The sequence below is a fragment of the Phragmites australis genome, chromosome 4 (assembly GCF_958298935.1).
Source record: "Phragmites australis chromosome 4, lpPhrAust1.1, whole genome shotgun sequence".
Lineage (NCBI taxonomy): Eukaryota > Viridiplantae > Streptophyta > Magnoliopsida > Poales > Poaceae > Phragmites > Phragmites australis.
In genome coordinates, this window is record NC_084924.1 from 573,817 (window position 1) to 597,818 (window position 24,002).

A 24,002-nucleotide genomic window follows, 5' to 3' on the forward strand; every position below is an offset into this window, starting at 1 on the left:
CACGAAATAGGATGCTCATATATTTGGACCTGCTTTTGATCGTTGTATAAATCTCCTTGATTTTTCTATCTTCGTATTACAAAAGTGCATAACTCTCTTGCGTATTGAGAAAAAAAATCTCCTATGATCCCATTTTGATCTAATTTAGGGAAGCGCCATATCTGCCTCACACGTCTATCAAACATCGCGCTGCAATAAATTAAACTGCAAATGGTTTTGTGCTCCTTATCTTATATACCTGCTGTCCCTGCAAAAACCTCATGTCATCTGACTAGCTGTGTTTGCAGGGTCTGCTCGAGAACACGGAGAAGGACAGAGTCCGGAGGTTGATTAGACTAAAGCCCCTTGTTAAGCCATGATTTTCATGTCTGTATCTTGTGTATTGATGTATTCCAAATCCAGTCTCACTTGGGCAAATGTTTCAGGTTGCTTCTGCCACTATCTGTACTGTATCTACAGTACTGTCACTTCGATCATCTGCTGATTGTGTACATGACATTGCAAAGGATATCACGATGATCTGTGAATTTGTTGTGCAGTTGCCTGACTGTCACTGCGTTGTATTTCTGCCACCCCGGGCATATCCCTAATGCAGATATCATCTTTCTACCTGACGCACTCTGGGTTGCAGATGGATGTCTGGAGTAACGGAGGTTTCAAGTATCATCCAAAGTCAACATAATTACCCGACAGGGCAAGTCTCGAATTTTCACCGTAAGTACTTTCAGTACCTCATCTATATTACTAACTCAATTGTCATCTATTCATCTCTGTGAAAAACAGCACAAACAAAATGAGTTTATTAGACAGACAAAAGTGCAGATAATACATCAACTAGGCATCAGTATGACGGAGTTGAAACACCCCCAATCCTTCAGCTCCTTGTCTACATTTGTTCTGCAGAGAAGAACAGACCAAGTGTGAATAAATAGTGAAAAATATAACACAGTCTGATGGAGATGAATAAGATCTTTGTGTAAGAAATTGTCTTTTGCCAATAAATCATTTCTAAAATTTCTACAGTTTCTAGGCAATATTTTACCAGCCAAATCAACACAATGTGTGCAAGAGAGAAAAACTTGTCCAAAAATATACAATGCCTCCGTCGAGATAATAGCATTCAAGATGTGCATTCAAATTTCAGATACAAAACCATTATTCCAAGCTTGGAGATCTGGACAATTATTTTCAGAGCACCTACTGCCTCCCTGCTAACTTTGTAATTCTTGGAAGAGTTAAGTAACGATATGCATTTCAGCTCTCTTCCTACAAACTATAATGTCAACTAATGAATGGGCATGGAGTGTGCAGAGTACATCATGAATCCAACATCATCCAGTTTGCTCGTTCATCCTTCTTTTGGAGCATTCTGCAACTAAACCCACAGAAACTCTGTTCAGTCATCCGGCAACAATCGCTGACAAACTGCTCATCTGCAACCATGAGACCAGATCATCCCTTGAACTGATGAAGCTGCCGACATGAGACTCGCTTGGATGGAATGGCACCGCCATTTGCTCAAGATGTGCGGCAAAAGCACTTGCCAGCCCCTGCGCGAACTTGTGGGTGCTGGACCCAGTGTACACGCTGAAGGACTCTGGCAAAGCCTTTTGCTGCACCAAGCGCTCCGAGACAGTCTTCATCCAATCGTCAAATGCTGTCTTGGCCGCACCAACTGAGAGCGAACGCAGGTCCAGCGACCACTCTTCATCCTTTCTGCTATGAAGCTTGGAGTACAAACCGTAGGTCTGGGCAAGATGGAACACTTCTCTTGGCCTATGAGGAGGGAAGCCATGGTTCTGGCATATGTCGATCAAACAGTTACAGTAAGGCCGGCGAACTTCAGGGCCTGCAGCGTTCAATACGCCCTTTAACTCCGCCTTAAGGTTGTCAACTGACACCTGGGCATCGCCGAGCATTCTGATCAGCTTCACCAAGTTCTTATTGACTTCTTCCAGGGAAGCAAGCACCATATCCATCTCCTGCCTGCTGCTCAGAGCCACAACGGAGAGCAAGCACCCACACAATCGGTCATCGGGTTTGAGACCTCTCTCCAGCCCTGTCTTAAGAACCTCCACTGCGTGTTGTATCCTCTGTACCTTCCCGAGGCATTGGATCACGATGGTGTAGCTCATTATGTTGGGCTCTATCCCGCTCTCTAGCATTTCCGCAAACAGCTGGAGCGCACGGTCAGCGTCCCCATTGCTCCCGTAGATGTTGATCAAGGCCGTGTAGCTCCACTTGTCTGGCTTCGGGACGTCATGGCATTCTGGATCCTTCATCTCGTTGAACAGCTGCTCGGCCTCGGCCACCAGCCCCACGTCGGCACACATGCTCAGCAGCGTGTTGCACAGGATGTTATCGGCGGGCAGCTTCTTCTCCCTCATCTGCTCCCAGAGCTGGAGAGCGTCACGCCCCCAGCGCGCCCTCCCATAGATCTTGGCTAGAGCGGTGAGCGTGCGAGCGTTGGGCTCGACGCCCTCGGCGGTCATTTCCTCGAACAGGTTGCGTGCGAGGCCGGGCTTGCTGGTTTTGCCCAGTGCCTCGAGCAGCGCGTTGTAGACGAAGATGTTGGGCTTGACCCCCACCTCCCGCATCTCCTTCAAGACGAACTGGATGCCCTCGTAGTCGCCGGCCTCGCCGAACATCTTGGCGAGGATGGCGAAGGCGACGTGGTCGGGCTTCCAGCCGCTGCCCCTCGCGCGGTCGAAGAGGGCGAGCACCTCCTCCTTCATTCCGAGCTGAGCGTATACGTCGAGCACGGCGGAGTAGGTGACCTCGTCGGGGAGGACGCCGTCGGAGGCATACATGCGCTCGAACCACTCGACGGCCTTGGTGAACTGGCGGCATCGGCGGGCAGCGGTGATGAGGGTGGAGTAGGTGATGTTGTCGAGTGGCACGCCGGCGTCGAGCATGTCGAGCGCGAGGCGCTCGGCGTGGGGCCATTGGCGCGCTGCGCGAAGGGACTTGAGGGCGACGTTGAAGAAGATGGTGTCGAGCGGGAAGGCGCCGTCAGGGAGCGCGCGGAGCCAGCGGAGGAGGGAGAGGGACTTGCGCCATGACGGGTGGAGGTAATTGAGGAGGAGGAGGGCGTCGGAGGGGGAGGGCGGGGAGCCCGCAGGGAAGAAGGTGTCGAGGGTGGCAGCGAGGTCGGCGTCCTCGGGGAGCGCGCGGATGGCGCGGATGAGCGGCTGGAGCGGGGCGGAGGAGGGGTGGGCAGAGGGCGAGCGGCGGCGGTGGCGGCGGAGGGAAAGGACGGTGGGCTTGGGCCTGGAGGGGTTGACCCAGGTGGGCTCCGGGGTGGGGCGGTCGTCGGCCGGTGTGGGCTTGTCGTGGAGGAGCGTGCGGGAGAGCGGTTCGAGCTGGTCGGAGAGGGACGGCGTGGAGGTGGGCGAGCCTGGGCCGGCGGTGGCGGAGGAGCAGAGGATGGTAGCGGTTGCCTTGAGCTTGGGCTTGAGGTGGCTACGCCTCCGCGGCGGAGAGAGGAAGAGGAAGGCGGAAGCGGCAGTTGGTGCCGGCAATGGCGCCATGGGCGAGGCGGATGGATAAGATCTCCCTCGCTGGCGGTGGCTGCAACGCAATTTTGGGTTGGAAGGGAGTAGAACACCACAGTCCAGTGCAGACCAGATACTCCGGGCGGCGCCATGTCCAAAATGGGCCCCCGCCCAAACTCGTTTTGTGTGTCCTGGCCTGTTTGTCTTTGGATTTGAATTTTTCAAATCCAAAAACAAAAACAAGTCAGATGGAGGATAACCAGTTTAGAGCTAAAAAACACAGACGACAAGGACCAAGTATCAGATTCTAACCAACCGACAGATAAAAGAACCGAGCACTATCACGAGCTAACGATAAAGCTTCAAAAACGTTCACAGAACAGCCAACATTAAGCCTTTATCAAGGTATCTTCAGCTTTGATCTTTATCCCTCTCAGGATCTTGTTCTTCATCATTGTCCTCTTTGGATTTGGATTTCAAATTGTCAGAGCAATCCGCTCTTTCAAACACCCCCCGAGATGGTGGTACAAAGCAATAAGATGACAAAATTTCACTCCTTTTTCTGAATCCAAATCTTCTTATGGAAGTAGTACTGCTGTTACAAGGTCCAACACACAACAAATGGGGATATGCATTACTTGTTTGTAGCTAAGAATCCGGCAGATTGTACATCGAACCAATGATAAAGAAAAACTGAAGCAGGGCAGCCGTCAGCGATGATCATGCCAGCGCCCGCGGCAAAGCACGCGCTCGCCTGCATGGGCATGGCTGCCAGCCAGCTCGTCGGCCTCCACGGCGCCCGTCTACTACTCGCAGCTCGCTGCAGCCTACCGTGCCCGCCCACGCGCTGTACCGTCGTGGACGGCGGCAGCTTGCAGGACGGCACTATCATCTGGGCCAGCAACCCGCCCTGGACATGACCTCAAGCCGCACCGCGAGTTCTCTGCATCGTCAGGAGCTCTTATCGGCGTCAATGGCGTCAATGGCGCCCTGGTCGGTATTTCAAATAACGTACGACCACCCTGGTCTGTGCGCCGTAAGATCGTTGGCCTGCATGGATATGGGCATATGGCTGCCAGCCAGCTCGCCGGCCTCCATGGCGCTGGTCTACCGCCTCGCTTCCCCTGTCTCCGGCGATGGACACACCCGCTCCTCGCGCGCGTTCACCACTGCCCTGTGCTCGATGCTCTTGTGCTTGCCATTCGTCAGCACCTTCCTCCTGATCTGCAGGCCGGCCACCGGGCTCACCTGCAGCAGCAGAGTCAGCCCGACGGTGTCCGAGTGCGGCGACTGGCCCAGCACCTTGTCGTGCGCCTGCGGGCACGGCGGCACTTGATGTCCCGGTACTCCAGCGGTTGCGTGGCAAGGAAGTACATGTCTGCCCACTCAATCTTCTGCTCCTCAGAGATGGCGAACTTCTGGCCATGTTGGAAATTAATCTTGTTTTATGATAGATTTAGTTTTGACGTGTAGGAAAGTTTATGTCAAAGTAGAGAATTGGAGTAGGATTAGAGTTCTAGTAGGAATATGATTGTATCGGAGTAAGATTAGGAGTCTAGTATTTGACCCTTGTATAATGAAAGGAGGGGCACCCTATAATGTGTCCTGAAGAAGAGGGAGATGCCGTGAAAAAAAAGAGTCATGTCCGTGAATTATAAAGTGTGCGTGCATGAGAAATAAAGTAGCAGCATGTGTTGAGAAAAATCTCGTCGTTCTTTGTGTGTTTGTGTTCTTCGTGGTTGTTCGATCCTAGTGAAAAAGCCAACAATTGATATCAGAGTCATGGCGAAGATCGGAGAGACGAAATCAAGCTCCATGTCATTGTAGTAACCCATACTCACGAAGACCAACTATGCAGCGTGGGCAATCAAGGTAAATGTTTTTTTGAAGGCGCAGGGGTTGTGGGAAGTTGTCGACAAGGATGGGGATAAGGATACGGTCGACACGAGCAAGGATCAGATGGCACTTGCGGCCATCTATCAAGGCATCGACGAGGAAACTCTCTTGCTAATTTCTGAGAAGGAGATGGCGAAAGAGGCTTGGAACACGCTCAAGACAAATGTACATGGTGCTGAACATATAATGGAGGCAAGGATTCAAACTCTCAAGAACGAGTTTGATATGATGCACATGAAAGAAGGGGACTCAATTGATGTTTTTGCCACATGTCATGGTCATCATCACCAAATTACGCGGACTCGGTGACAAAGGTGGAGGATAGCTACGTTGTTAAGAAAATTCTTTGGGCCATATCTTCGAAGTTTCTTTATATTGCTTCTACCATTGAGCAATTTTGTGACTTAAAGATCATGACTGTTGAGGAACTAACCGGTCGACTAAAAGCACATGAGGAGCGACTGCGTGGTTATGCAGGTGCTAATGAAGGTGGTAAACATCTCTTGCTAACAAAGGCCGAGTGGAAAGCAAGGGGGGCGAAGGCCGGTGGTCGAAAGAAGAAATTTGACAAGTCAAAGATACATTGCTATAATTGTCAGAAGTTTGGACATTTTTCTAATGAGTGTCCTGACAAAGAGAAGAAAGGAAAAGATGATGAGCAGGGGCTCCTTACGTATGAGACAGCTCTTTTGTGATCTTGTGTTAAGATGTGGTCGTGCATGTAGTGCCCATGCATGTCCAAAGTGCTGTGTGGTGAGTGTAGGGTGAAAGAGTTGTGCTCTCCATCCTCGGATGATGAAGTAGTGTTCGTCGTCCTAAAACAAGTGCAGGATGAAAGAGGTGTGCTCGCCATCCTAGGTTGATGAAGTTGTGTTAAAATCTTATGCTTGTGGAGCACTATTGCTTTATGAAATTAAGTTTTACTGTTGACATCCTGATTTGTTCTAATTGTGCGGGAGAAAAGATATTTTATGTGATTTTTAAGAACCGTTGCAACGTATGGGCAGTCAGGTTAAAGACTTGGTCGGATGGAATGATACCGAAGGCGGTTAAGGACTACGCATGCATGAGCACTTAATCAGTATGTCAGTGTTCTTCGCAAGGGGCTAGCGGTCGAGATACAAGTCTTAACATACATGTTATACATTTTGAATTCATTACACGTCAGGGGCGGGCCCAAGAAAGTCATAAGTGTACATATATACACCTAAATTCTGGTACAATTTATATATATATAGTATTTTGTATCAGATATTCAGATATGATGTATGTCTTAATGTCAAGTCAGTCTGGCGGCTGGTGAATACGTGGCCACGCATACAACCCAAGTGTCCAAGCAAGCGCACGCGGTCACGCACGATGCCTGACACCCCACAGCACAGTGCTCACTCCCCATACAAAACTTATTGACGCAGTGACACCCCACGCCCACGACGAGTCCAGAACACGTCGAGAGTCTCGAGAACGAAACCAGTGACCGCGTGAGATGGAGGTGGCGCGGGTGCGAGCGCGAGCCAAGGAGAGGTGGGAGGCGGCGCCGGCACGAGGCAGGCCCAGGCGCGAGCGTGGCTGGGATTGGGCACAATACAAGCTGCCTCCCACTTTGGATCTTGACGTTGTTTAATATTTATGGTCATCGAAAAAATTCAGCTACTTTATATTGTATGTACATCTAAGTTTAAAATCCTGGACTCGCCACTGTTACACGTAGGATAACTTAAAATTAGCAACAGTCATACGTATATGCATGCGTTAAGACGTAGGCGGGCGGTGGGCATTATATTGGACCCACTGCGCTCCGCTACATTCATGTGCAAGCTCAATGCTTCCATGTATACAAGTACGTACCAATCCACGTACGTAAGTACACACGAAGTATATATATACATCACACTTATTACTCGCTCGTACATACACACATAGACACACGAGTACATGCACGCACTAGCATGTCGTCATATATACGTACAGGTCGATAATATATATATAGCCGGCAGTGCAGATAGTTAGCCTCCCTTGCTCCATCATGTCTGGGGCCGATTGGCTCTGCAATATAATATAGCACGCAATTAATCTGCAGCTAAAGTTCAGTAAACGTACGCGCGAAATGGAAAGACTACTCCACTAGATTAATTAGATACCTGTTGTTGCTGCGGTTATTGCTGCTGCTGTTACGGTCGTCGTCGTCGTCGTTGTTGTTCCTGGCCGTGCCGTTAGCATTGGGGTGGCCGGCGGCATCGGCGTCGTCCTCGATGCGGCGGATGTCGTCGACGAGCTGGTCGTAGTGGCGCTTGACGTCGTCGGCCGTTTTGCCGCCGCCCACCGCGGCGGCGACGAGGTCCCAGCGGCCGGGCGTGTCGCGGTAGTACGTGGCCAGCGCGCGCTCGAACCTCTCGTTCTCGTTTAAGCTCCACGACATATTGTCTCGATCGATCGCTCCTGCTTATATATTTGGACTGATCAGTCTCGCTTGCTGATGCTTACAATTAAACCAGGTGTCTTGCTAGCTGGTATTTATACTACAGGGCTAGTGAAGGGTGAGCTTTACTTTGTTAGCAAGAACCAAAATAACGTACAAGAAATGCAAATGGGCGCGCAATGGCTATGGAATTTCTGATGTACGCATGGTCAGTAATAAACAAAGGGAAAAGGAGGAGAAGAAATAATGCAATTTGCAGGACACGGCCGGCGGGGGAACAAACTAAAGCAATTGCACTTGCAGCAAGCACTGAGATGATCGATCGAGAATTCGAGATGCACATGGGGATTCATCACTTACTTTCAAACACAAAGATAATTATTCAGTTGTCACTATCGGAAAATGATAATTATTACTGAAGATGATATACAGATCATCTTAAATATGTGCATGTAAGATAGAGTGATAAATAAGATACCACTCAAGAATTCGGTGACGAAAAAACGAATGTCGCTCAAACACGTACTACAACCTCTACCTGTCTAGCAAGTAGTAAGCGAGCAAGCAAAACTATTAGACGGCGGTTTATCCGATGGAGGACGACGTAACAAGTAGAAATAAAGGCTTGATTATAGAGTTGTTGACATCTGAAAGTTAAAACTATATATTAGTATACCATGCATGCATTGTGGATTCTCAAAAATTCATCTGTCCTTTTTTTGACAATTAACACAAGTACAGGAAAGAAACGGATCCAATGGTGCCACTCAAACTAATCTTTATGGCCTGCCTTACAATAGAAAAGAAGAGAGAAGCCAATAATTAATCATGTACAAACACTACTACAGAACGCTACATGACCATTGACTATAAAACTACATAATGACAATACGAGAAGCTAACGCATTACGTTTTAGATTACACTATGATTACAATTGTGTTTCATAGGTTGTTCATCATTAGCTAAAGAATTCGTTACGAGTTACGTTCATTCATAACACAATTATAACTCAAATTTCTTTTATTTATGTCTGATTGTAATTCTCTATCTTGCAAATTATAACTCTATTATTTTTTAATTGTAACTAAAGTGACACAACAGTAACGTGGCTGACATCCCCAATCCTAGAGTATGTACAACTCGGGCTGATATGTTGGTGTAACTCCAGATGTACAACTCCTTCTCTAATGGATATTTATGGGTATGTAAAAAGGAGTGTGTATATCTTAAAAATTAATATATATTTAAAAAATATTTCATTTTTAAAGAAATATATACATTAAAAAATAGTATATACATCTTAGAAACTAGTATATGCTTTATTTATAGCGGGATCAGCTATAGATCAAGCCACAAACAGACTAGTTTTCCTCAGTTGTACATCCAGAGTACAGAAAAGCATATGTATATAGATTGCTCTTCGGAGGATGATGAAGCAGATTGTTGGGGATCCATCTGACTGAAATAAGGTCCATTTGTTAAAAAAATTCTAAATGAGAATTTGTCAAACTAAAGTTCCATTAAACTATGATTCAAATATACTGAAATTTCTAATTGGTTGCTAACCAAAAATACCTAACTATTCTATCATCAATAAGTAGGCAGAGGCTAATGCCTTCATATCAGAAATTTGATCTAATTCTAACAAGCCATACAATCTAATTCTAACTGAAATTTCGCAAATGCACTGCTAACTCATATGCCAATTGCCACAACGGTCACACTAGACAATTAAACATTGCTAACTCAAATTCAAACTGAAAATCTAACTAAAATTGAAATTCATCTATTAAAATTGAGTGCTAAGTTTCTCCATTCATCCATCCATCCATCCATCATCCATGCTAAAATCCATACATTGCGTCGAGTGGGAGAGGGGAGGAAATAGCTAGGGTTTCATCACCTCACAACTAGGAACCGACTATGATCTTAGAAATTATAGTCGGCTGACAACTAGAACCAACTGTGATCATTGAAATCGTGCTCGGCTGACAACTAGAAACCAACTGGAATATTTGAAATCACACTTGGCTAATGACTAGAAACTGACCGGGATGTTAGAAATCACAAAATTCGAACATAAAACAGAATTGAGACATAAAACAGATAGCATACACTACTTCATAAGTCAACATACATAAATAAAGTCTAAAACTTATATATTACAATCAAAGTCATAGGTGGCAATACATGGATAAGTTTAAAAATGATTTATTATTACAATGGTGATTATTACATCATGTGACTTATCGATCTCCTTCAAAAACTAGCCCTTCAGTATAATCAAAGCACAAATAGGTGGATTCATTGGTTAGTGATGCCTCCATTGCAACAGGAGGCACCTCATCAAATTTGTCATAGTCATCCTCATCCATGACGTTCTCAACTCCAACTATCCTCCTTTTTCCATTGTGAACCACATGGCGCTCCTTGTTTGCCTAGTCGATTACATAAAAGGCATGGACAGGCTTTTCACTGCATTCTCCTAACCTCAATTGCTTTTTTCTCTATTTTTCCTGCAATATTCTATCAGATATATGATATTCTGTAGCAGTGAAATTTGGCATCGGCCATGACATGTACATAGGTTCCGTCCCATCTAGCAAAAAATGGTTAACACACTACCATAGAAATATTGAAAGCAAACAGTATGTCACAGACAGTTTCTTAGGAGCCGTCATCGATAAAATATCCTCAAACGGTTGCTAAGAAAGGTGTATTTGTAACAAGATTGACGTCTAGGTGTGAACGAATTCATAGACAGATTTTATAAATCTATCTGTTTCTATCATATAGATACAGACAATTTTTTTTAGAAAAATCCGTCTGTGATATTGTCACAAACGGTTTCTTATAAGATATGTCTGTGTCTATTCAGTAGATACAGACGGATTTTATAAATAGCTATCTGTATATAAAGACCCTTGAATATCTTAAAATTTGACCGTCCATCTCCCCCGGCTCTTTTAGCATCTACCACACACAAATCGCTCATCTCGCAAGGCTCTTTTGGCTTTTCACATACACAACCCCTCGTCTCGCCTTAATATAAAGCGATGAGGAGTGTTCTTCTTCCTCACTCGTCATATCAAAGTGTTAAACTACACTGAGAAGTGATGAGCATTTTGCGTTCTCACTCACCATCAGCATCGGAGAAGCGAGATGTCGGCGGGGCCCGAATCCCTGTACCGAGGTGAGTATCATATGGACCCCTTCACGATTTAGTTAGAGTTTGTTAGGTTTTCATTACTTCGATCTATGCAACTGATGGCATAACCTTATTTCCCTTGTAGATCTGTAATGATGCAATTCACGATAATTAGAAGGTGTCAGGATGAGGTTATCTCTATGATGGCTTTGACAGCATGGTTGCTTAGCGTCGACTTCGGCCTGGTGGATTTTGTCTTCTTCACTGCTGTGAAGGCCCCCTCTGTTGACTCTGTGTTTGCTGTCAAACGTGTTCTCCATTCGATTCTACCGGATAAAAATTTCTCTATTGATGTTTGTTAGAATGGAGAAATTTTCGTCAACTGCAAGACATACTTGAATGCCCATTTCTTGTTGAACCATGGCGGGTGGTTTGGCAGCAATGTAATTTGGTTCTAGCTAATGCGTGAGATCATCAAGGTACATTAAGATCTGGATGACTGCGAGTTGCTAATTAAAGATGATTCTTGAGTTAATATTGTACTGAAACGCAAGATACTGAGATGATGTCTATCATCTCATCTTTTTGAAAGACGGCGTCGATCGACCCAAGTTTGTTGATCGCTTTGCGTCCTTTTAGAAGATGGCATCGCTATAATTTCAATCATTTATCCTTTTGGAATACGGCGTCGATCGACCAATGGTGTATAGCTAGCTAGGTATATGTGTTCTGAACAATGTGCGATTTGCATCTGTGTGATGTTCTTAACTTTGTGATATATATATAATACGTGTTTTGTGTGTTGAACAATATATGATCGATGTTATAAACAATTGTGATCGTGTTCTAAACAATATATCAATGTGTTTTATTTGAGAATCATAAAGTGTGTATCTATGTGAACTTTTCTCTCTGTAAGCCAATTTGTTATAGGAGGGAATGGAAGACACAGACGGTTTTTACAAAAAATTTGTTTATGACAATAAACATAAACGGGTTCAAACAAAACTCATCTATAGCTCTTACTCTTCACAAATAGTTATCTAAAAATTCATCTATATATAAATATATTATAAACAGTTCTAAAATCACCTATAAGAAACTTGATATCAAAACACTTTTGAGATTCTAAGCTAGCTGCCGCCTGCTGTACGTAAATCCGGCCCCTCACTACTAGAACGCTCCATCAGGTCCACTGACCTCTTTTAGTACTATATATATATACTGACATTCGACAAACAACTTTGACGTACATGGCTGAGCTGCCTGTGGATCTATTCCCACCGTACGTCAGCATCGCAACTGCATGGTAGTCAAAGTGGTATTACTTGCATTGTTGGATGTCATGCACCAAAAGGAAAATTCGATTGATAAGGAAGGAAGAATGCGTTAGTGCTTTGTTGAAAGGGGCGGCCATATATAGATTCCACCATCTTTTGGGGTACATTATTGAGCAATAAGAGTGCTGGATGATTGGCTATCAGATTAGAGATTACCATGCATGCGGCGCATTCGCTCCTCTCTCTATATATTCTTCGATCCGTAACGAGAGCTATCGATCTTTTGATGATCTGCCGAGCTAGTCGCTACGATCCGATATGATCCTATTCCTGTATGATGCTTGCAGTGCTGTCGCCTAACGTACGGCAATCCATGCAGCGCCATTCATCTTTTCGTCCAATGGGTTCCAAATAGCATCATTCCATCGTAACTGTACGTCTGACTCTGCATCATTAATTAATCTATTCCTTCCTCCTGCCGGTGTCTGCAGCTACACTTTTCTCCGATTTGACTTGCCCCCTGCTCAAAGATCAGAATAATAGTACTATTATCTTGCAACCGCAGCGGATTCCGTCGCTTCTGAGTTCTGGATCAGACAAGACAATCGATCGAATAAGCCCGTCCAATTGTGAAATCAATTCAGTATGTCTGACGACTCAAATCTCTCCTATTTTATACTTATAAAAATACCAAATCGAAGTATCGTCAGCCAACCTCGGACGAATGGATGCACGCTCGCCGTCAGATCGCCCGCCGATCGAACGCATACCTCCCGCTCCCCTCCACCGGTCCAACCATCCCCTCCCCCTAGCAACCAGACCGCACCACGCCCCTCTCTCTTCACTGCTCCTCTATCGCTAAACCCTAGCCGCTACCGCCACCGAAATGGATCCTCTGGATCTCGACTCCGTCGGCCCGGGTCTCGACGACACGTTCGCCTTTGGTGAAGCGGTGTTTCCTTCGACAGTTGGCGAGTCACCCATTCCCCTCCCCAGTGCGGCCCTCCCCGGCTCGACACGTTCCGCCATGGCCCGTACTGGCACCCCGCCCCAGCTGCAGCTCAGCAGGTGCACCCCTCCCCGGCATGGGGGCCTGACCCGGCTCGGCGGCCATGACATATGTTCTCACATTTTTCTATTATTTTTTATCTTGCTGTGGATGACTCCTTACTTTCTTACATATATTCAGCACCACCTCTCAAGATACTTGAGTATTTCTTCTTTATACAATTTGATTCTCTCTTTTCTTAAAAAAAAGAATTCTCAGCAAATTGAAAGATACTCATAAAACTTCATCATAAATTTCAGCTCAAGCAGAATGCATGGATTGGGAACTTCACTTTGGGTGCGAGTTACATTAGCTTGCCCTGGTATGATGAAACATTATTGATGTTCTCTTCATATTGAGCAAATAGTGTTTGCTTCGATGTTGCCAACAGCTATAAATATTTTTGCAGGTGGGCTGGCCAGACTTATTTGGAACTCTTACTCCTGATATTGTTGTCCTGACTACTTTGTACAGCATAGCTGGGATATTTCTTCTCCATTTTATATTCACTTTTCTTTGATCATTCATATCTGTCATGATGATCGACTGTTTTCTTGATTTTGCAGCTAGGGTTTGCTATTGTGAATGATTTTAAAAGCATCAAAGGGGATAGAACTCTGGGGCTTCAGGTTATTCTCCTTTTTCCATAAAAAGTTTATCGTCAAAGTACTTCTCCATACCAGTTTACATTTTTTTCTGTAGTCACTTCCTGTTGCTTTTGGGATGGAAACTGCAAAATGGATATGCGTTGGAGCAATTGACATCACTCAGTTATCTGTTGCAGGTACTAAAGAATTTATTTATCTGTTGCTTTCTCCTTTTCTTTTCATATAATTTACCTTCAAGGCTTACTGTATTAGTTTCATGTTCATAACACATTCACGTTGTCATGTGGTACATGGCTTCATGCTGCTGTTTAGAGAACCATAATCCCTTGCATTTGTCATGATACTGCATCATATTTTATATTCCCATCTATCAATGAAACCTTTAAAGGAACTTTAGAGGGCAGTTGCTTTGAACACAGGATTTGCTTAGTGAAAATTTTGTTCACCTTAACTTCCGAAAATTTCACATGTCAGCAAACTATGCATGAAGTTCAACAGAGTTATAGCTATACTCTCTTCGAGTCTTTACTGGAATGGAGTGTTTCAACATGTTGCCATATTCTACCAGTAGAAAATAGGGGAAACGGCAAATTATGTTTGATTTACCATATATGCTGAATTTCTGTAGGAATTTATTCTAACATAAAAGTTCCATTTGTCACTTTTTCAGGCTACCTACTGAGCACTGGTAAGCTGTATTATGCCCTGGCGCTGCTTGGACTAACAATTCCTCAGGTGGTCTTTCAGGTAGCTGACCGTTCTAGATACTCCCTTGCTCTTTCTTTGAGGGGCTTTCCATATGTTTTTCGTGGTTCAAAATCTGTTTATCTCAACACATGTTTGGAAACTCAAATCGCTTTAGCTTCTGAACAATGGCTTTATTTGTAAGGGCTACCAAAACTGCACTTTAGTGCTTTTGTTCATCTCCAGAGACCAGAGCATAGTATTACATAGCTCCATTGCAGCACTGTATTAGACATTACTGATAAGAACATTTCATACACACCCTCTTCATGACCAAAACATGAAAATAAACTGCAAACCTTGGAAGAGAAAATTTTGCCTGCTTAAATTAGCAGCTCCACTTTTGTTGTCTGCATTCTGATGCTCCCTAATTATCTGGTGTAGTTCCAGTACTTCCTGAAGGATCCTGTGAAGTATGATGTCAAATACCAGGTGCACTTCAGTTGGTTCTCCCTATGTTTTTACTTCCACATTTATTTCACGTTCCAAAACTATACGGGAGTCGAACTGCTTTCAGATATCTTAATTTGCTGAACGCAGGCAAGTGCCCAACAGTTCTTCGTCTTGGGCCTGTTGGTGACCGCCCTGGCGACCAGCCACTGATGAAAGCATCCACGACCTGAACCGAAACCGCAAGGCTTCCATGTATCTTTCAGCAAGTGAAACGGAAATTGCTGGCAGGAACACCCTCTTTCCTTGATTTATGGTAAGGTGTGTTTACCCAGATTTATTTTGGATGTAGGATAAGAGCAGGGTTGGGGCTCCTTATAACTATGGGTGATCGGTTGCAGGTTTTCATTTACTCAAATCACTTTTTGTTCCTCCATTTCTCCTCTTCTCCCATACTTAAAAAATCCCTAATTTATGCATCGTTAGCCTGTCCCTTAATTCGTCTGCCCGTCCCTTTGTTCGCCCATCCCCCTAACACGTTGACAGGTGGGCTCACAGGATCGATCCTTCTCTCGTCCTCCTCCCTGCCCGCTGCCCTATTCGCTCCCCCTCTCATCCTTTCCCGTTGTGAGTCGTCGCATGTCCTCTGATGTGTCTGGGATGCCAATGTCTAGGAAGGGATCATCGTCGGCCTCCCGGCAGGCGCAGGAGTCAAGCAGCCACGTGAGGTCGCGCTGTTTTTCCCCAGCCTGGACACCGGTATCCGCTCGTCATTGCCTATTTAATTACCGCAACGTATATTATAGTGTGAAAATATTCGGCTCCACTTGCAACGCACGGGCACGTAACGCACGTAACTAGTAGTAATAATAATTAACTTGAGATGGAAATTGGAGGCAGGCCAACCATGCTGCATGTACAGCATGCAGGTAAAATGATACAGTGCCCCTGAAGCAAGTCAACTGCCAAGCTGACGAGTGAGTTGGTGTAGTATCACCATCCATTTTCCGTTCCCTTTTTGGACTTTCCAGGTTTTCTATAACCATGACCACTCGCCATATATTCCTTTCCTACACAAGCATATCGATGGATCAAGCGTCAATATGAGATGCGATGCCATGCGAACAGAGGATGGTGGTCTTGCCCCAGCATCAGGATCCGCGCCTCCTTGCTGGTGAACAGACGGCTCAGGCTGATCGATCAGCTACCGATCGAGCTCAAGAGTTTAGATACCCTCGCTTGTTGATTTCAGCACAGGCCCTCAACTGTGATGTACAGATTTGTAACTGATTATCCTTCTTCTCAAGCTAAGACCAACTCCAGCGGAGTCCTTATCCGCTCCGTAAACGACTGTAGCGCTCGATATTTCGCCCGAAGCCGGCCGTAACGCTCTCCAGCGGCTACCGTATCGCGTGGCACAGGGAAGCGGAGAGCGAAGGCCCGTCGGCAAATTTGCGGGGCGATGCGGGCGCCGCAACCCTGTGCGCGAGGGGAAGCGAGTCCAGGCCGTTGGTCCCGCGGAGACTCGAAAGTGGAGGTGGCGAGAGGGTGCGGCGGCGAGGCGGGGACGTCGGGGGGCCAGCGCAAGCGACGCGCCTCCGGTGAGGCGGAAGACGACGCGGATCCGGCGGGTTCCCCACCTTCGGTTAGCTCGGCCGCCGGCGCCCAAGGAACACGGAGGTCGACCCGAAGCCTGTGGTAAGTCCTCCGCTCCTCGATTCATGGATACGCGGCGAGGATGGGTGGTGGTGCAGGGGGTTGGCATCGCCACTGATGGGGATTGATCGATGTAGGTGGTGTAGGGAAGGTTCGGCCATTGTATGAAGCGATTTGCAGGGTGTTGGGTGCGATTGTGCCAGCGATTTTTGTTTTCCTCACGGATCTGAGGGTGTGGCACACATAGCATTTGGATATGGCAGGCAATGATGCGTAGTTGCAGTGATTTGGGGAGCAAAATGGTCGGATTGTAGGTTAAGGAGCGAATGAGCTCAATTTGATTACTGCGTGATCTGAACTGGAGTTCTCTTTCAGATTAGAAGGATTTAGGTTGAAATGGCGTGTTGTTCTGTGGCTGTGATAGGATGTTTGTTCGTCTGAAGGATTAGAATTTACCTCACAGTGTGAAATGGTTTGGCAATCAGCTGGATTACCAAGGAATAGAGGGTAGTTGTCTGGTTAATCCGGCCCAATCCATTTCTTCGTAGCAGGTCCTGTACAGAAAGAATTGAAATACATGAACACCTTGTCTGGTAGTTGAAGTACTCCTACTATGCATAATTTCAGTACACACCTGCTTTCATTTTTTGCTGTGCTTTAGCTTCGAAATGGGATGTGATAGGATGTTTGTTCCTCTGAAGGATTAGAATTTGTAGGAAAGTGTGAAATGGTTTTGCTGTTCTGGTGGCTGTACACAGGGTACCTTTGAACCAAATGATCTTACTGTTAATGGAATGCTGGGATGTTGAGAACACAATGGAGCAGGGAACAACTGGGTTAAGGCTACTGCAAATTTAGTCATGTGATATGTAATAGTGATCATAGTGAGTTCAGAATTGCTTTATGTGCCAATGATGAAGAAACCTGCATATGACAATTGTAGTTTGAGTGCAAGTGCTGACACTGATGTGGTTGGTATGTGTTTGTTTAGAGGTGAAGGTTTTGAAATCTGTATGGAGTAGTTACTGAAATGTAGGTTGAGTTATTATATGGATAATGTGACATTAGGGGTATGTTGTAGAATCTTCATGTAAAATAAGGTGGAACATTAGTGATAATGAGACATATACTAGAGGGAAGTACTGTGTACTTATGTATTGTGCATGAAACTTCATTGAAGTGATAATTGAAGTTTGAGTGCAAGTGCTGGCACTGATGTGGTTGGTTTGTGTTAGTTTTGAGGTGAAGGTTTTGAAATCTGTATGGAGTAGTTACTGAAACGTAGGTTGAGTTACTATATGGATAATGTGACATTAGGGGTATGTTGTAGAATCTTCATGTAAAATAAGGGGGAACATTAGTGATAATGGGACATATACTAGAGGGAAGTACTGTGTACTTATGTATTGTGCATGAAATTTCATTGAAGTGATTCCTAACATCCTCCAGTTTACTAAGGAAACGGGACAATTTATTGAACATAATACGTACTGCGCTTGATTACATATTACACATTATTGGACATAATACACACTACTCTACTCCGTGGAACTGCCACAGATGCTCGACAAGATCGTCACGCAGTTGGTGGTGCCCATGCCTGCTAGTTATCATCCCATACCAGTGTGCAAATGCTTCAAGTGTGGGTGTTAGGTTGCGTGATGCCTCAACAGGAACACCTGAACCGTCGTACACGTGTTCGACATCCCCATCGGGTCTCTCATCTTCGATTATCATGTTATGCATGATAATGTAGGCGGTCATGATATTGTGCAGTATTTCCTCGTCCCATATCCTCGTAGCCCCCCCTCACTATGGGGAACCTGACTTGGAGGACCCCAAAGGCACGTTCCACATCCTTCCTTAACGCCGCCTGCTGAACGACGAAGTGCTGGCGCTTCCTCCCAACTGGACAAGGAATAGGCTTCACGAAGGTGGCCCATTCCGGATAGATACCATCTGCAAGGTAGTACCCCATGGTGTAGTCATGTCCGTTAATGGAATATTGGACCTGGGGGGCCACTCCAGTGGCAAGATTGTCGAGAAGATGGGAGCGGTGAAGAACGTTGATGTCGTTTAGCGAACCAGGCATGCCGAAGAACGCATGCCAAATCCACAAGTCCTGTGACGCCACGGCCTCTAGGATAATTGTCGGTGAGTTCACGTGGCCCGAGAAGGAACCAGACCACGCTGTCGGACAGTTCTTCCACCTCCAATGCATACAATCTATGCTTCTGAGCATCCCGGGGAACCCTCTTCGCTCGTTCATAGTAATCAAGCGCACCGTATCCTCCTCATTTGGAGCACGGAGGTACTCGTCCCCGAATACCCCGACCACGGCTCATACAAACCGTCTCATACTCTCAATTATAGTGGACTCCCCTAGGCGGAGGCACTCATCGAGAGAATCGGCGGGAGCATCGTACGCGAGCATACGAAACGCCGCAGTGACTTTCTGCAACGCCGACAGGCCGAGCTCGCCAGCAGCATTCCTCCTCTGTTGGAACCACGGGTCATGGTCCGCAACTGCCTGTACAATCTTGAGGTATAGGTCCCGTTTCATCCTAAACCTGCAGGACCGACGAGCATAAGCCATTTCATCGTACAACTGCGATAAGATAGTACATTTTCGTAACATTACCTGCGACGGAAGATGTAATCTGGGTACACCGGGTGATCGGCGAAGTAGTCATTAAACAACCTATGATGCCCCTCCAGCCGGTTCCGCTCGATACGCCATCGGCCTGGCAATGAACCACCCCACGGTCCCCGCTGTGATGCCTCCGCCTGGTGCAACTCGCTCACAGTGGCTAGGAACAAATTATCTTCCTCATCGAAAGAGTCATTGCCAAAACACAACTCCCTCACAGTCTCCTTTCATGCTTCGCGACGGTCCATTTTTTCATGGCTTGGGAATTATGAGTACCATAGCCTCATATATATAGGGATATCATGAGCCTTGTGACGGAAGCCAACCCCGTTCCTTCCCCTGGAAGCCAGTCCCCGTGAGGCTTCGGCGGCAAGCCACTCGTACTTCTTACACATGATGGTGCCCAGTTCCTTCCGCTCCAAGCCAGACCTGGTCAATCACCCGCAGAGGTGATTCGGCCCTTCTAATGTACACGGTACATTGCATGGCTCCCATATCATCCTTCGGTACGTTTCAAACCAAAATTTTCGAGTGCGTCCTTACAGGTGCACAGACCATAAAAAATCACTCAAATATTTAATGCAACAATATCGTCCGCAAATAAAATTTCTAAGAAATTTTATTTCTTAGAAATATATTGTGTCCGTATTTTTCGATAGGCGCTGCAACAGGATCCTGCACAAAACCTTTGCTCCTGCGTCGGTTATGACGGTTGGGAAAAAATCAATTTAATATAGGGGAGAGAAGATAGTGGATGAGATTTAGAGTAGCTACTGAAGATAGAGGGATTGAGAGATGCTGTAATAGTGATAGGATATGCTGTAATAGTATTTTTGAGGATGAAAATTTGAGGTAGCTGCTAGAGATGGCCTAATTACCATCAGAATATACTTTCTTTTTTCTGAGCTGGACTCGACCCGTATCGCCATTCATTAGTCGATGCTAGGGCAAGTAGTTGCGAACTCATTTCCAAACTCCAAAGTCATTGCATTGGTCGCCAGTGAAAACTAAACTCTCATCGTATGACAGGCAAAAATGAACAACAGAACCGAATATAAATCATCATGGCGCACCCAAAAAGAATAGCTCCATAGTACGAGATACAATAAGCAGTATGAGAAGGGTGCTACAATTTTAGGAAGGAGCTGCCGGCTGCCCGAGGTAATCACATCAAATTTCATAATTCCAAGTGCTCTCCGCTATTAGCTTCGGTACTTTGCTTTGATCAGACAAATCAAACGATGTTGCAACCTGGAGAAAGGAAGCATGAGAATCAGGATCGAAAAATGCCAACAGATTTTTACAAATGGTACAGGCAAACAAACGTCTAAAGTGAAGATAATGCACTCGTTAACCACAACATAAGAAACACTGTCACCTTCATTAAATGATGACCGCTGACAGGCAAAACAAGAAATATCCAGCAGAATATTTGATCATCTTCACCACCAGTGCTTTCCTTAAACTTTAGTTGACAGGGCTATTTTCATGAAATATTTTGCTGCCTGGTGATCTTTTGAGTTGTCAACAATTACTGTAAACTAGTAACTCCTGTGAATTGCTTTGAATAAAGCAGGGCCAAGCCTTTGGTCTAAAAATATATTCACCACCAGTGCTTCAGTAGCATAGCAGAATTGCAAAATACAATATGCACGCAGCCACTCATTATAGCACACATACTCATATTTGGAGGTTCAGTCCCCTTGGATCGAGAGGGGAAATTAATTAATTTCCCTTCCAATCCAAGGGATTTGGTCAAATCCCTGTCTAAAGGGATAATTAACATCTTCACTACAAATGTTTATTTATTTACAAATCTAAACCATCTAAAACAAGAAATTACAAATTGATTGATTTCTCCCTGACAAACAGTTGCCGTTAGATCTATTAGTTAAAATACATCCGTAATTGAAAAGATCTAGTAACAAATTTATGCACCCAACCACAAAATTACAAATATATATACCACAGTACCTTGTGTCCTCTCTACTCCAAGCTTTCTTTTCTACTCAAGCAAATAGCAACCTTGGAACTGCAGAGTATCTTGAAATTCTAAAACGTAAGCCTCTCATACCAACTACCAGATTTGTTAAGCTCTTCACAAACTTTGCATTCTATCTATTTATGAGAGACAAACTTGGGACATTTGCTATTTTTTTCTTTCCTGAGGTTTTTTTTAGCTCAGTTGAACATGCATGATACCCTGGCTACCTCATCAAACTTGGGCAGTATAGTAATTTATGAGCTGGACCACCAAAATGCCTGGAGGACATAACCTTATCTTTTGACTGAATGACTCACTTTCCCCCATACAACAGGCTCTTCACCTAAAGTTAGTTTTTACCCATGTTTGAGAAGCGCAACCATTACACCCAATCTTGGAATTATCAAAACCTTAGGGATCTATCATACAACTCAGATGGGATCCTCGCCAACCGTTGCCATTTCCCAAATTAATAACAAACTTTGTATCGTGTTAACTTCATCATTCTTTTGAATGAATTTCTTAGAGGTGTTTCAGGGACTGGTACCAGATTTCTTGACAGATTAAGCTCTCCCCATGTTCTTTGCCTCATTTTGTAGGGTGAGCTCAGAAAGACAAAAGAAACCGAATTTAAGGAAATGCAGGTCTAATAATGTTGCTTGGACTACCTTGGGATCAATGAACCATGTAGGTCATATTTGCATAGGGTCATTTTGATTCAAATCCTTAGGATCTGGTCCAAATTTGAACTAAACCCTGAGATTTCCCACAATCCAAATAATCCAAAAACCCTCTATAGGGGCACAAAAATGTCACCACTATCTTTCCATCACTACTCTATTTTTACCCAGCCAGACACCAACATATCCGCTCTCCCCTACCAACAGAACAATCTGTAGTTCACACGGAACCTTCTTTCACCTCAAGCAACCAAAAACGGGATTACTTCCTTTGTAAGATGTTCTACAGAAAAGTGGTGCATATGGAATATTATTGACGGTAGGACTGCATGAAATCAAGAATTACATTCCAACAAAAGAAACAGGAAATTTCTTTTAACTGCAATTGCAAGTGACCTCAGCAGTGAGAAGCTACCAAGGGGTCTAAGGCATGTCCATTTTTAGCAATAATGAAGAGGTTCCGTTCCAAGTTCCAACCACATCTACCCACCACCCACCCCCGCACAACAAATGTGCATACATGTGCAAATGGGCCGTGCATATCCCATTTCAATTTTCACCCTCCCCAGGGTTGTCCTTGCACGGTTGTGTGTCCTCGAGTGGAAAGCAACAACCACCGGTACAATAGAACATGTTTGTAGCATACATTTTGTTATTGTCCTAGACAAGAAGACTAGTTCTATTCGATAAAAGTTCATCATTTCTGAATTACTACGATTCAGAATCCTAAGTGGAGCACAGACGATCAAGCATAAAGAAGTATAACCAAACAGTAATAACAGAGTGGAAGCACACGCAGAAACCTTGAAGGAGCCGCCGGCCTTGGAGTCCCTGCTCCACTCCAGGCCGAGCAGCTTAGTGGACGCGTGGTAGGTGCCCTTGACAGCGTCCCCACCCTGGAACTTTCTGGTGACGGCGAACTCCCAGGCGTTCTTATTGGCGTCGAAGAGGGGCTCGATGGTGGTGAGGCGGTCGGTCCCGTGCGCATAGGTGTACTTAACGCGGCATCCGCCGGAGCCGAGCGCGTGGGAGAAGTTGACCTTGTTGGCCGGATCGAAGGTGACGGTGCAGTCGAGCGCGGTGCGGGAGGGCGGCGCGGCGGCGGGGGCGAGGCTGGTGGAGTGCGTGTAGGTGAGGCTGACGCGCTTGTCGAGCACGAGCGCCGAATTCATGAACTGGAAGCGCACATCCTGCAGCACCCGCCCAATCGATTGGTGAGGTTGGTAGGTGGAGGAAGGAGACGAGCGAGCAGGAGGGAGAACTTACTCGGTTGTGTGGCTTGAGGTCGATGAGGAAGGAGCCGGGCTTCTCGAGGGTGAGGGTGAGGCCGAGGAGGGAGGGTCCGTTGGAGAAGGTGGCTTCGGTGGCGGAGGCCTTGAGGCGGAGGTCGCCGGCGGCGGGGACGACGAGGGTGGTGGCGGCCGTCGCCTTGTCGCCCACGAAGCGACCCGTCAACGTCGCCTTCATCTCGCCGCGCGCCGCCTTGTCTCTTGTCTTTCCTAGGAGTCTGCGCCTGCCGCCGCCGCCCTCTTGGTTTTTGTACCCGACCCCTATCTTCTTCTCCTCCTCCACCTCTACTCCAATCGCCGCCGATCCTTCCCTTGTCGTCCAAGGCTGCTCCTACCTACCCACGCCTCGGAAACTGGGCTCCGTCAATCAAGCCCATGGAGGCCCATTTCTGTGCTAGGACAGCATAGGCCTAAAATTTATGGACAACTTGCATGTTCTAGTTCCAGGTTGCGTCTGTCTAGGACAGCCTCGCCATTTTCTTACTGCAATTGCACATATGATGCAAACAGAATTTAACGCGAAAGCAGGACAAATTATAAACACAAGCAAAGTTTAACTACACGATTCATGTTGGACCCCTCTTTGGTCTCCCTATACAAACAGTATTAGTTTCTAGATCAGAAATTGATATGAATAATTTTAATAGATATAGGTTTCTGAATACACGTGATGTCGTCTAAAAGAGAGATGGGGTGAATAGTTGTTTCTTAAAAA

At 45.7% G+C, this 24,002-nt stretch overlaps 3 protein-coding genes and 1 long non-coding RNA gene across 4 annotated transcripts; 1 reads left to right on the top strand and 3 right to left on the bottom strand.

The window, feature by feature from the left end:
* Nucleotides 1–1,105: 1,105 nt before the first annotated feature.
* Nucleotides 1,106–3,608, bottom strand: LOC133914963 (pentatricopeptide repeat-containing protein At5g46580, chloroplastic-like). Its single transcript, XM_062357934.1, has one exon. It carries the CDS (start codon nucleotides 3,528–3,530, stop codon nucleotides 1,401–1,403), a length of 2,130 nt encoding a protein of 709 aa, XP_062213918.1. The 5' UTR covers nucleotides 3,531–3,608; the 3' UTR covers nucleotides 1,106–1,400.
* Nucleotides 3,609–7,302: 3,694 nt separating this feature from the next.
* On the bottom strand, nucleotides 7,303–7,862 carry LOC133914047 (protein RADIALIS-like 3). Its single transcript, XM_062357206.1, has 2 exons — nucleotides 7,532–7,862; nucleotides 7,303–7,436 (listed from the first exon to the last, which is right to left on the bottom strand). The coding sequence occupies exons 1-2, from the start codon at nucleotides 7,807–7,809 to the stop codon at nucleotides 7,415–7,417; spliced, it is 300 nt and encodes a 99-aa protein (XP_062213190.1). The 5' UTR covers nucleotides 7,810–7,862; the 3' UTR covers nucleotides 7,303–7,414.
* A 5,676-nt stretch (nucleotides 7,863–13,538) lies between these two features.
* Nucleotides 13,539–15,155, top strand: LOC133914048 (uncharacterized). Its single transcript, XR_009909162.1, has 5 exons — nucleotides 13,539–13,608; nucleotides 13,696–13,915; nucleotides 13,989–14,070; nucleotides 14,565–14,641; nucleotides 15,023–15,155. It is a non-coding gene; the product is annotated as an uncharacterized LOC133914048 (long non-coding RNA).
* Nucleotides 15,156–20,370: 5,215 nt separating this feature from the next.
* Nucleotides 20,371–23,591, bottom strand: LOC133914964 (outer envelope pore protein 24, chloroplastic-like). Its single transcript, XM_062357935.1, has 3 exons — nucleotides 23,265–23,591; nucleotides 22,802–23,188; nucleotides 20,371–20,585 (listed from the first exon to the last, which is right to left on the bottom strand). The coding sequence occupies exons 1-3, from the start codon at nucleotides 23,463–23,465 to the stop codon at nucleotides 20,505–20,507; spliced, it is 669 nt and encodes a 222-aa protein (XP_062213919.1). The 5' UTR covers nucleotides 23,466–23,591; the 3' UTR covers nucleotides 20,371–20,504.
* Between the last annotated feature and the right edge of the window lie 411 nt (nucleotides 23,592–24,002).

Coding starts and splice junctions, on each gene's coding strand:
- LOC133914964 (XM_062357935.1), bottom strand. CDS start 23,465: ATGAAGGCGACGTTGACGGGTCGCTTCGTGGGCGACAAGGCGACGGCC. Junction 23,189..23,264: donor ACCTCAAGCCACACAACCGA/GTAAGTTCTCCC, acceptor CGGGTGCTGCAG/GATGTGCGCTTCCAGTTCAT. Junction 20,586..22,801: donor AGGCCGGCGGCTCCTTCAAG/GTTTCTGCGTGT, acceptor TCCTTTCTCCAG/GTTGCAACATCGTTTGATTT.
- LOC133914047 (XM_062357206.1), bottom strand. CDS start 7,809: ATGTCGTGGAGCTTAAACGAGAACGAGAGGTTCGAGCGCGCGCTGGCC. Junction 7,437..7,531: donor AATAACCGCAGCAACAACAG/GTATCTAATTAA, acceptor ATTATATTGCAG/AGCCAATCGGCCCCAGACAT.
- LOC133914963 (XM_062357934.1), bottom strand. CDS start 3,530: ATGGCGCCATTGCCGGCACCAACTGCCGCTTCCGCCTTCCTCTTCCTC.